The 12,670-nt window shown below is 55.4% G+C and overlaps 2 protein-coding genes across 5 annotated transcripts in view; both read right to left on the bottom strand.

Annotated features, from left to right (window-relative positions):
- NCOA6 (nuclear receptor coactivator 6) overlaps positions 1–1,047 on the bottom strand; it is a 57,540-nt gene extending 56,493 nt beyond the window's left edge. For 3 of the 4 annotated variants that reach the window (XM_075581930.1, XM_075581929.1, XM_075581931.1), the window contains exon 1: positions 881–1,047. The gene's annotated coding sequence lies outside the window, so the exon portion shown is untranslated. The remainder of the gene's footprint in view (positions 1–880) is intronic. The other variant, XM_075581932.1, reaches the window with a different exon arrangement.
- Positions 1,048–1,651: 604 nt separating this feature from the next.
- On the bottom strand, positions 1,652–11,238 carry LOC142476761 (glutathione hydrolase 7-like; the record flags this gene model as incomplete). Its single annotated transcript, XM_075581933.1, has 5 exons — positions 1,652–5,345; positions 5,683–5,782; positions 8,491–8,628; positions 10,451–10,565; positions 11,086–11,238. Coding segments are annotated over 5 exons (670 nt in total), but the record flags the coding sequence as incomplete, so codon positions are not given.
- Positions 11,239–12,670: the final 1,432 nt, after the last annotated feature.

The following is a 12,670-nucleotide window of genomic DNA, read 5'->3' as shown; positions in this document are numbered from 1 at the left end:
AGAATGTGCCTTAGGAAGAAACAAAACAATATTTCAAAGGGACCTTCCCCTGCGCCTCAGGAGGAAAGTGCATGCACCTCCCTGATGAAGTTGACCCCGAAACGTTGGGAGTTTACTTTTTGCACAGGCGTGCGGTGTCTTCTTCCCCGCTCTTTGGAACCTGGCGGAATATATTCTTTATATCTCATTATATGACGTGTGAACCTGCCGATATTTGCCTTGCTTTATATTTGATCTAGTACCTAGGTGTGGTTATACACACACACACACACAGTATATTATAAGTATATTATACACACTCGCGCACAGTATATTATATAGGTATATTACACGCGCACAGTATATTATATAGGTATATTACACGCGCACAGTATATTATATAGGTATAGGTATATTACACGCGCACAGTATATTATATAGGTATATTACACGCACACAGTATATTATATAGGTATATTACACGCACACAGTATATTATATAGGTATATTACACGCACACAGTATATTATATAGGTATATTACACGCACACAGTATAGTATATAGGTATATTACACGCACACAGTATATTATATAGGTATATTACACGCACACAGTATATTATATAGGTATATTACACGCACACAGTATATTATATAGGTATATTACACGCACACAGTATGTTATATAGGTATATTACACGCACAGTATATTTTATAGGTATATTGGTGTAAGGTGACACTGTGTGAGCTCATCACGTCATTACCCAGAATCCCTGGCGGCAGAGCAAAGAGATAATGGGGAAGGGCAGGGTTACAGAGCTGTCTGTGCTCACACTGAATTATCACACACACCTCAGCGTGTGTCACTGCTCCCCCTCCACCGTGTACCCCTCCCTCTCACCTCACACCGAGTCTCTTCCGCTCCCGGGAAACGGCCAGAGGATGCGAGGCCCGGGCTGTACCACGGCAGGCTGCGGGGAGGGCGTCACCTGGCAGTCACAGGGAGGCGGCGCGCGGTCAGCTGCGCACACAACCCCCTGCTAGATGGTACAGTCCGGCAGCAAGAGGGAGGGGGAACCAATCAGCGACCAGGTGCGGGTGTACCAATCAGCGACCAGGTGGGAGAGACAATGGAAGCCAAGTCTCGCGAGGTCGTGACGTCGCCGGGGCTCGCGAGGGCATTTGCTTGAACCAGGAAGGATTATGTGGGCGGGGACTGGCGCTGAGCTGGAGGGGCCTGTGGTGACGTGGGCGTGTCTATCGCGGAGTGGGTGGGGTCGTAGTCAGAGAGACACGTGGGAAGTGATCAGGCGTAGCTCCGCCCACCCAGTGACCTCTAGGACAGGGGGGAGAGAATTCCCGTTACCTCTAGGACAGGGGGAGAGAGACAAAGTGAACCTCTAGGACAGGGGGACAAGTCCAGTGATCTCTAGGACAGGAAGAGAGGAGTTCCAGTGACCTCTAGGACAGGGAGAGACGTGTTCCAGTGACCTCTAGGACAGAGGGACAGAAGTTCAGTGACCTCTAGGACGGGTGAGAGAGCTAGTAACCTCTGTGACACTAATCTGTATTTAATTCATTTGCAGGACACATGGACAGTCACCTCTAGGACACAACGACAAAGGTCCCAAATTAGTGAATTTTATTTCACTGAAGCGGTTCGTGACAAACAAATATCACCCCAACCCCCTCCCCCCCCCCAACGAGGAACACCATCCAGGGGGGAAATCAAAGTCACAATTAACCTCCTCACTGCCTAGAGGGGCCAGCAACGCACCGGCAGCAAAGGGGTGAATAAAGCAGCTCTGGGAAGTGACGCAGCGATTACATTCGTGGATTTGTCTGACCTCATGCGCAGAGATGTACCAGCTTCCTGACATGTGGCACTAAATATTGTACACAATGCTGACCTGGTCCCCCGGAGTGTTCCCCCCCCCCCCCGACAGGGTGACAGACAGAAGGGACCTATGAGTCTGTCCCTTCCCCTGTAGGGTGACACAGTGACACAGTGACACAGTGACACAGGCAGAATGGAGCAATGAGTCTGCCCTTCCCCTCGCAGGGTGACACAGTGACACAGACAGAAGGGAGATATGAGCCAGTCCCCCCCCCCCCTGCAGGGTGACACAGTGACAGACAGAAGGGAGCTATGAGTCTGTCCCTCCCCCCACAGGGTGACACAGACAGAAGGGAGCTAGGAGTCTGTCCCTCCCCCCGCAGGGTGACACAGTGACACAGACAGAAGGGAGCTATGAGTTTGTCCCTCCCTCCGCAGGGTGACACAGTGACACTGACACAGAGAGAAGGGAGCTATGAGTCTGTCCCTCTCCCCGCAGGATGACACAGGCAGAAGGGAGCTATGGGTCTGTCCCCCCCCCCCGCAGGGTAACAGTGACACAGACAGAAGGGAGCTATGAGTCTGTCCCTCCCCCTGCTGGGTGACACAGTGACACTAACAGAAGGGAGATGTGAGCCTGTCCCTCCCTCCGCAGGGTGACATAGTGACACAGACAGGAGGGAGCTATGAGTCTGTCCCTCCCCCCGCAGGGTGACACAGTGACACTGACAGAAGGGAGCTATGAGTCTGTCCCTCCCCCCGCAGGGTGACATAGGCAGAAGGGAGCTATGAGTTTGTCCCTCCCCCTGCAGGGTGACAGACAGATGGAATCTGTAGGTATATTAGTCTTGTGTAGTCTGTCCCTCCCACTACAAGGTGACAGAACACAAGGGACATATGACACATTACATACACTGTGCTGTAAGTGTTGCACAGAAGGATTTGAAAAGCTGCCAATAAATACATATATATTCTCAAAGAGAGAGCCATTTGCACCCAATATTAACCTGTGATGTCATCCCAAGACAAATGACATCACACTTTCGCCCGTAGGGTTGCCTGGTGTCCGGTATTGAACCGGACAGCCTGTTATTTGGTTACTCTGTCTGGTAAAAAATGAGAGATAATACCGGACATGTATGTGTCCGGTATTACCTCTCAGGACTAATGACAGGGAGGGGGGGGGGGGTGAGAGGATAAAGGGGGGGGTGAGGATGAAGGTAGGGAGTGAGAGGATGAAGGGAGGGGATGAGAGGATGAAGGGAGGGGGGATGAAGGGATGAGAGGATGAAGGGAGGGGGGGATGAGAGGATGAAGGGAGAGAGGATGAAGGGAGGGGGAATGAGGATGAAGGGAGGGAGGGGGGGATGAGAGGATGAAGGGAGGGAATGAGAGGATGAAGGGAGGGGGGATGAGAGGATGAAGGGAGGGGGGATGAGAGGATGAAGGGAGGGGGGGGTGAGAGGATGAAGGGAGGGGGGGTGAGAGGATGAAGGTAGGGGTGAGAGGATGAAGGGAAGGGGGATGAGAGGATGAAGGGAGGGGGGATGAGAGGATGAAGGGAGTGGGAATGAGAGGATGAAGGGAGGGGGGGAATGAGAGGATGAAGGGAAGGGGGATGAGTGAGTTTGAGGGGTGGGGGGTTGAGAGGATAATTGGAGAGAGAGAAGATGAGGAGGGGTGCAACAATCTTGGAATTTGTGGGAGCAGTAAGATCAGTATTGCTCACCATGTACAGTATGACCGCCGGTCAGTTATTTATAAATGATCTGACCATTACGTAATTTGTTCTACGTAAATTGTGCAAACATGCACTAATTTGCACTTTCATATTCTATTTCCTAATAAAATCCTTTGAAGGGCGCCCCCTCCCACCCACTCCCTCCCCCTCCCACCCACTCCCTCCCAAGACCCCTCCCCAGATTTTTTACGAAACAGAATATAAATTGGTGCAAATTGGTGAATACTTGGAGTGAAATTTAGAAAAAATTACATAACAGTCAGGTCCTTTATAAATAACATTCTTCCCACCAACGATTCTTAGTAGATGTTTAGTAGACGCAGCGAAAAACTTTCAAATTATAAAGTTTAAAAAAAATATGAGTCTATGGGATTTTAATGAAGCAATCCCTCCTCAAAAATAAGTGCATGAACCCAATTAATGATGATTCAGCTTTGTCCCTAAACCCGTTTCCTCTTCTAAAAAGGATTCGACATCCTCTTCTTTGTTTTATTGGTGCCCGTTTGGCCCTATCCCTTATGCCCACATTTCCTGGGCTCGGTATCTCAGGATGGAAAAAGTGAAACAAACAAAATCTAACTGTGATGGTCAGTCAAATGGGGTTTTTTTTTGCCCTTGTCCCTCCCTGTCCTTATCAGAGAGCCAATAAAGATAAAGGGAGGGGGAGAGATGGGGCTTTGCCTGCGCAAACTCTTGGTGAACACGCAGTGACATCAGATGGAAGGGAGCAACCGGAGGAAATCAAACCTCGCCCAGGTCTCAGCGCAGTATAAGTACCTAATAATGTTACCAAAATATTTATATATACGTATAGGTGTCAGATTTGGATACTAAAGGCATCAGTCACACAGATGTGACCCTTTAACCATGTCACTGCCATTAGTACACTGTGGCCCTAGGAGGGACTGACCCTTTAACCATGTCACTGCCATTAGTACACTGTGGCCCTAGGAGGGGTTGACCCCTTAACCATGTCACTGCCATTAGTACAGTGTGGTACTAGGAGGGTCTGCCCCCTTAACCATGTCACTGCCATTAGTACACCCTGACCCTAGGAGGGATTGACCCCTTAACCATGTCACTGCCATGAGTACACTGGTACTAGGAGGGACCGACCCCTTAACCATGTCACTGCCATTAGTACACTGTGGTCCTAGGAGGGACTGACCCCTTAACCATGTCACTGCCATTAGTACACTGTGGTACTAGGAGGGACTGACCCCTTAACCATGTCACTGCCATTAGTACACTGTGGCACTAGGAGGGACTGACCCCTTAACCATGTCACTGCCATCTGTACACTTTGGCCCTAGGAAGGACTGACACCTTAACCATGTCACTGCCATTAGTACACTGTGGCCCTAGGAGGGACTGACCCCTTAACCTTGTCACTGCCATTAGTACACTGTGGCCCTAGGAGGGACTGACCCCTTAACCATGTCACTGCCATTAGTACACTGTGGCCCTAGGAGGGACTGACCCTTTAACCCCCGCCTCTCCCAAAAACCCCTATCGTTAAGTGGTGTGGAGCTGCTTTGAATGTCCCGGATAGCTACCTAAATGCTATTAACCCCGTCTCTCCCTGATAATGGGCGGGGAGGCGCGCTGGCATTTCCCGGCGTCCCTACAAAATGGTGGAGGCTTCTGCGTCTGGGCTGCGTGGATCTCGGATCCCGATGATGAGGTCGTTGCTCCTGCGCGACCCGTGGACCAGGGACAGGACGGGCGTCCTTTGCACCCGGTGACCCATGGACTCCAGTCCCCGGGTGTCATTTTCAGAGAAGTCACCTAATTTCAGAAGCAGAAGAAGGGTTCCTTATAATGGTGCCGACAGTGTCTGTAGCGCTGTACATAGAACTATGCAAGGCCCGTCCCTGTCCCGCAGAGCTTGCAATCTAATCTTGAGGGAGACAGACCAAGGTAACAACGTAAGGGACACTGGGATGACAACCACCCACTTCAAAGACAGCGTCCACACCAGCGACTGAAATGTTTGCGGGTGGTCGTGGCGGGAGACGGTTGGCCTGAGAGAGGCTGCGGCGCTGTGAGGTTCTGTGTGGCACAGGAGGGGGGACAGGAGAGGTTGGCGCTGGCGCGGGGGAAGCAGACGCCGTCACTCACTCACCGTCCACATGCAGGAGGTTGGATTGGAGGTCGGGGTGAAGCCTACCCTGGGACACGCTGTCACTCAGGTTCTTGTTAAAGGACAGGACATTCAGCAGGACCTGGGGACCGAGGGGGGGGGGGGAAGTGTTATATATCAGTGTGTAAAGAGAGAGGGGAGCGGGTGAGAGAGAGGAGGGCAGAAAGAGGGGAGGGGGAGAGAGGGTTGGGGGGGAAAGAGGTGGTAGGGGGAGAGAGAGGGTAGGGGTGGAGAGAGGGTGAGACGGAGGGGTGTAAGAGACTGGAGGGGGAGATAGAGGAGAGGGGTAAGAGTGTGGAGGGGGATAGGAGAGGGGGGAAGAGATTGGAGGAGGGAAGAGGGATAAGAGTTTGGTGGGGAGAGAGAGAGGGGGGTAATTGATTAGAGAGGGGAGGGTGGTAAGAGATCGGAGGGGGGAGAGATGAGGAGGGAGAGGAAGGGGGGAAAGAGGGGGGGAGGAGATTGGAGGGGGAGATAGAGGAGAGGGGAGAGAGGGGAGGGTAAGAGATTGGATGAGGGAAGGGGGGTAAGAGATTGGTGGGGGGAGGAGAAGGGATGGGAGGGGAGAAAGAGAGAGGGGGGTAAGAGATTGGAGGGGGGAGAGAGAGGGGAGGAGGGAGGGGAAGGGGTGTGTAACAGGGACTTAACCCCTGTCTAAATGAGGCTTCAATATTAGCCTATAGTAGTCTGAGGAATCCAGCAGGGAGCTGGTTAATTGCAGCTAAAGACAATTAACCAGTCTCCACCTGGCTGACGAGACCTGTTGAAAAGCCTCCTGCTGGAAACTGCAGGGGAAAGACTCCTGAGCCCACAGGACCGTGTGCCGACAGCAAGATGCAAGGAGCCAGACCTCCAGGGTGCAGCGAACCCGGGAACCGGCCAGAGGCTGGCCCCTCACCGGACACCAATCCAGAGACTGAATATAAAGTCCACGGGGAAATGGTGCTCAGCCGTGGCTTACTCATAAGCAGTGGTTGACAAATCACCAAAAAATATACTCGCCACCTAGTACCAAACGTGTGCTGCTTGGGCCAATATTTACTCGCCCGGGGGTTAAATCCACTCGCCCGGGGCGAGCAAATGTATAGGTTTGTCGAACACTGCTCATAAGCAACATTACAAAAACGTCAAGCTTGTACAGGCATACCCCGCATTAACGTACGTAAGGGGTCCAGAGCATGTATGGAAAGCGAAAATGTACTTAAAGTGAAGCACTACCTTTTTCCCACTTATCGATGCATGTACTGTACTGCAATCGTCATATACGTGCATAAGTGATGTAAATAACGTATTTGTAACAGGCTCTATAGTCTCCCCGCTTGCACACAGCTTCGGTACAGGTAGGGAGCCGGTATTGCTGTTCAGGACGTGCTGACAGGCGCATGCGTGAGATGCCGTTTGCCTATTGGGCGATATGTCCTTACTCGCGAGTGTACTTAAAGTGAGTGTCCTTAAACCGGGGTATGCCTGTATTAAAAATCAGGATGGCTTCTTGATTAAATGGTAAGGCTTATATGAATAAAGTGTGTATATTATCACCGTTTTAGCAGTTTCTAGGCTTGTGCATTCCTTTAGCAATTCAAGAGTCGGCACAGTGCACGCCGGCACAGTTTAAAGTGCACAAAGCCTGTCCCTTTTTCCTTCTTGATTAAGCCTTCCATCCTCCATGAGTCCCAGCCAGTCCCAGGTGTGCTGATCCGTGGAAACGCGAATCCAGAGGGAAAGGCGAAAAAACCGAAGCGAGCAAAAAATCCCCACACGGTGACCCCGATAAAAAAAAGTGTCATTTATTGAAGTCTCGTGGACAAGAAGATAAAATGCGCACCACCTACGCGATTCGCGCTAAAGAAACGCATACATCTTGATAAAGCACTTGTACAGTGCGAAACGCGTAGGTGGTGCGCATTTGGGGATTGTTTGCTTGCGGCAGTGCTCTGGTTTTTCACCTTTACCTCCAGACTCCGAGCCTGACACAGAGAGCCCCAGCTTAAAGGTACCTATTTAGACTTTGGGGTGATAGCTTGGTAAGAGGCTTTTTCTCCCAGCCCTGCAGATACAGACTGGGGAAGCGAGTTATCCCTTACACAGGGACAGGCTGTTTATTTATTGTTGTGGTTTCTGCATTGGTTAAAGTGACGGGCTGAATAAAGCCATGGTTTAATTTCCAACCAATCCGCCTCCCTGGTTCTACCTCTGCACCTGTCTCAGGGCGGGGGAAGAGGGGAGAAGGGGGGGGGGGGGGAGAGAGGGGAGAAGGGGGGGGGAGAGGGGAGGGGGGGAAGAGGAAGGGGGGAGGGAGAAGAGAGGGATGGGGGGAAGGCAGAGGGGGAAGAGAGGGAGGGGGGAAGAGAGGGAGGGTGGGAGGGGAGAAGAGAGGGGGGGAAGAAGAGGTGCGTGCCAGTGTTTGAAAAAGGGAGAAGCGAGTGTGGAAGGGGAGTGTGAGTGAGAGAAAAGGTGCACGCTTGTGTGTGAGGTGAGGGAGAAGCCAGCGTGAGTGAGAGGAGAAGTGTGTGCCAGTGTTTGAGGTGACTGAGGGAGCGGAGAAGCGAGTGGGAGCAGAGGTGCGTGCCAGTGTTAAAGGTGAGTGAGGAAGGGGAGTATGAGTGGGAGGTGCTGGTGTTTGAGGTGAGTGAGGGGCGTATGAGTGAGAGGTGCTGGTGTTTGAGGTGAGTGAGGGGCGTATGAGTGAGAGGTGCTGGTGTTTGAGGTGAGTGAGGGGTGTATGTGTGAGAGTTGTCAGTGTTTGCAGTGAGTGAGGGGAGTGTGAGTGAGAGTTCACTGCAGGCTGACCTGAGTGATCCCGCTCAGAGCTCTGTCCCCATGCGACGCCCCCAGGGAGAGGTACGTGCCGCAGAGACCCTCCGCCGGACGCACCACGACAGGAAGCAGGAAGGAGAGAGGTCTCTTCCCGGGCTCAATGTTATTCCTCTGCAGGGGGTAACAGCAGCGGTAATGAGTATCACTCAGAGAGCGGAGGGCAGACTGGCTGCGGAAGGGGAGGGCAGACTGGCTGCGGGAGGGGAGCGGGGGAGGGCAGACTGGCTGCGGGAGGGGAGGGTGGGAGGGCAGACTGGCTGCGGGAGGGGAGGGTGGGAGGGCAGACTGGCTGCGGGAGGGGAGGGTGGGAGGGCAGACTGGCGGTGGGAGAGCAGGGTGGGAGGGCAGACTGGCTGCGGGAGGGGAAGGTGGGAGGGCAGACTGGCTGCGGGAGGGGAAGGTGGGAGGGCAGACTGGCTGTGGGAGGGGAGGGTGGGAGGGCAGACAGGCTGCGGGAGGGGAGGGTGGGAGGGCAGACTGGCTGCGGGAGGAGGGCAGACTGCCTGCGGGGGGTGGGGAGGGGGGCAGACTGGCTGCGAGAGGGGAGGGGGCAGGCTGGCTGCAGGAGGAGAGGGGGAGGGCAGACTGGCTGCGGGAGGGGAGGGTGGGAGGGCAGACTGGCTGCGGGAGGGGAGGGTGGGAGGGCAGACTGGCTGCGGGAGGGGAGGGTGGGAGGGCAGACTGACTGCGGGGGGAGGGCAGACTGCATGCGGGGGTTGGGGAGGGGGGCAGACTGGCTGCAGGAGGGGAGGGCAGACTGGCTTTGGGAGGGGGGAGGGCAGACTGGCTGCGAGAGGGGAGGGGGAGGGCTGACTGGCTGCAGGAGGGGGGAGGGCAGACTGGCTGCGGGAGCGGAGGGGGGGAGGGCAGACTAGCTGCTGGAGGGGAGGGGGGAGGGCAGACTGCATGCGGGGGATGGGGAGGGGGGCAGACTGGCTGTGGGAGGGGAGGGGGCAGGCTGGCTGCAGGAGGGGAGGGGGAGGGCAGACTGGCTGTGGGAGGGGAGGGGGAGGGCAGGTGGCTGCGGGAGGTGGAGGGCAGACTGGCTGCGGGAGGGGAGGGGGGAGGGCAGACTGCATGCGGGCGGGTGGGGAGGGGGGCAGACTGGCTGTGGGAGGGGAGGGGGCAGGCTGGCTGCAGGAGGGGAGGGGGAGGGCAAACTGGCTGCGGGAGGGGAGGGTGGGAGGGCAGACTGGCTGCGGGGGGAGGGCAGACTGCATGCGGGGGGTGGGGAGGGGGGCAGACTGGCTGCGAGAGGGGAGGGAGCAGGCTGGCTGCAGGAGGGGAGGGGGAGGGCAGACTGGCTGCGGGAGGGGGCAGGGCAGACTGGCTGCGGGAGGGGAGGGGGAGGGCTGACTGGCTGCAGTAGGGGGGAGGGCAGACTGGCTGCGGGAGCAGAGGGGGGGAGGGCAGACTAGCTGCTGGAGGGGAGGGGGAGGGCAGACTGGCTGCGGGAGGGGAGGGCAGACTGGCTGTGGGAGGGGGAGGGCAGATGGCTGCGGGAGGGGGAGGGCAGACTGGCTGTGGGAGGGGAGGGGGAGGGCAGACTGGCTGCGGGAGGGGAGGGGGGAGGGCAGACTGGCTGCGGGAGGGGAGGGCAGACTGGCTGTGGGAGGGGAGGGAGAGGGCAGATGGCTGCGGGAGGGGGAGGGCAGACTGGCTGCGGTAGGGGCAGGGGGGAGGGCAGACTGGCTGCGGGAGGGGAGGGCAGAGGTGACTGGCTGTGGGAGGGGAGGGCAGATGGCTGCGGGAGGGGGAGGGCAGACTGGCTGCGGGAGGGGAGGGCAGACTGGCTGCGGGAGGGGAGGGCAGATGGCTGCGGGAGGGGAGGGCAGACTGGCTGCGGGAGGGGAGGGCAGATGGCTGCGGGAGGGGGAGGGCAGACTGGCTGTGGGTGGGGGGCTCAGTACGGTGGCTCAGTGGGGACACTCACAGGGCTCGGGGAGTGATCACTACTCCTGTTGGTCCAGAAGAAGTCAAGGATCTGGCTGTTCAGAAGGATCCCGGAGGGCGTCAATATCCCGCTGCCGAAGGGACGGTTCAGAGAGCTGCAGGGGGGAGAGGGGGGGAGAGGGGGGAGAGGGGGGGGGGGAGGGCGGAAGGAAAGATGGGGGGAGAGAGAGAGGAAGTGAGACAGAAAGGGGGAGTTAAGGGGGGAGAGAGGGGAGCAGAAAAAGGTGGGGGGGAAGAGAGAGAGGGCATAGAGAGGGGGAGGAGAGAGACAGGAGAGGAGGAGAGCGAGAGGAAAATAGGGGAGGGAGGTGGAGAAGAGAGAGGTGGAAAAGAGAGAGGGGGAGAGGAGAGAAGTGAAGAAGAGAGAGGGGGAGGAGAGAGAAAGGGAGGGGAGAGAGGGGGAGAATATAGAGGGGGTGAGGAGGAGGGAGGGAGAGAGAGAGAGAGAGAGAGAGAGAGAGAGATTGCTTGAGTTTGAATGAGATAAATGGGAAGTTCTTGGATGTTGGGGGGAGGTTGTTGGAGGGAGGCAGGAGCCCGTGAAAGGACTCCAGCACACCTCCCCCTGTTATCCCCCCAGATGGGGGCGCTGCATACAGTGTCACTGTCACTCACCTCACAACGGCCACTATAAAGTCATCTGGTCCGATCACTAAGGCCTGGCTGGCTGCAAGACCGACGTCCAGCGCATAGAAAGGCATGTAGTGTTCTGTGGGGGAGGCCTGAGTGTCATTAATCAGCTGCCGCAGGAAACTGGCCTCTGATTTACTGAGAAACAGAGAATTCCCGTCACAGTGCAGACCTATAACTCCTCCTATTACCCCATATAACCGCTCCCTATAACTCCTCCTATTACCCCATATAATCACTCCCTAGAACTCTTCATATTACCCCATATAACCGCTCCCTATAACTCTTCATATTACCCCATATAACCGCTCCCTATAACTCCTCCTATTACCCCATATAATCACTCCCTAGAACTCTTCATATTACCCCATATAACCGCTCCCTATAACTCCTCCTATTACCCCATATAACCGCTCCCTATAATTCCTCCTATTGCCCCATATAACCGCTCCCTATAACTCCTCCTATTACCCCATATAACCGCTCCCTATAATTCCTCCTATTGCCCCATATAACCTCTCCCTATAACTCCTCCTATTACCCCATATAACCCCTCCCTATAACTCCTCCTATTACCACATATAACCCCTCCCTATAACTCCTCCTATTACCCCATATAACCTCCCTATAACTCCTCCTATTACCCCATGTAACCGCTCCCTATAACGCCTCATATTACACCATAGGGGGGGAGTGAGAGAAAAAGGGGGGAGAATGGGAGAGAGAAAGGGGGCAGGGGGGGTGAAAGAGAGGGATGGGAGCATGAAAAAGAAAGAGGGGGGAGTGAGAGAGAGAGGGGGTACAAGAGAGAGAAGGGGGGGGAGTATGTGAGGGAGGGGTGGAGAAGTGGGAGTGAGAGGGGAGTGTGAGAGAGGAAGAGGGGAGAGTAAGAGAGAGGGGAAGTGTGGGAGAGGGGGAGAGAGAGAAGGGAGAGTGTGAGGGAGGGAGAAGGGGAGTGTGAGGGAGTGAGAAAGAGAGAATGGGGAAGGAGGGAGAGAGAGAAGGGGGGAGTGTGAGGGAGAGAGAGAGAAGGAGGAGTGTGAGGGAGGGAGAAAGAGAGAATGGGGATGGAGGGAGGGAGAAGAGGAAGTGTGAGTGAGGGAGAGAGAGAAGGGGAGTGTGAGGGAGATAGAGAGAGAGAAGGGGAGTCTGAGTGAGTGAAAGAGAAGGGGGGAGTGTGAGGGAGGGAGAAAGAGAGAATGGGGAGGGAGAGAGAAGGGGGAGTTTAAGTGAGGGAGAGAGAGAGAAGGGAGAGTGTGAGGGAGGGAGAGAAGGGGGAGTGTGAGTGAGGGAGAGAGAAGGGAGGAGTGTGAGGGAGGGAGAAATAGAGAATAGGGATGGAGGGAGGGAGAAAGAAGGGAGTGTGAGGGAGGGAGGGAGAGGGAGAGGGAGAGAGAGAGAGAGAGAGAGAGAGAGAGAGAGAGAGAGAGAGAGAGAGAGAGAGAGAGAGAGAGAGAGAGAGAGAGAGAGAGAGAGAAGGGAGGGAGGGAGGGAAGGGGGAGTGTGAGGGAGGGAAAAAGAGAGAATGGGGAGGGAGGGAAGGAGAAGGGGGAGTGTGAGTGAGGGAGAG

Source organism: Ascaphus truei, unplaced genomic scaffold, assembly GCF_040206685.1.
Source record: "Ascaphus truei isolate aAscTru1 unplaced genomic scaffold, aAscTru1.hap1 HAP1_SCAFFOLD_1709, whole genome shotgun sequence".
Classification (NCBI taxonomy): domain Eukaryota; kingdom Metazoa; phylum Chordata; class Amphibia; order Anura; family Ascaphidae; genus Ascaphus; species Ascaphus truei.
This window is presented reverse-complemented; position numbering and strand designations above follow the sequence as displayed.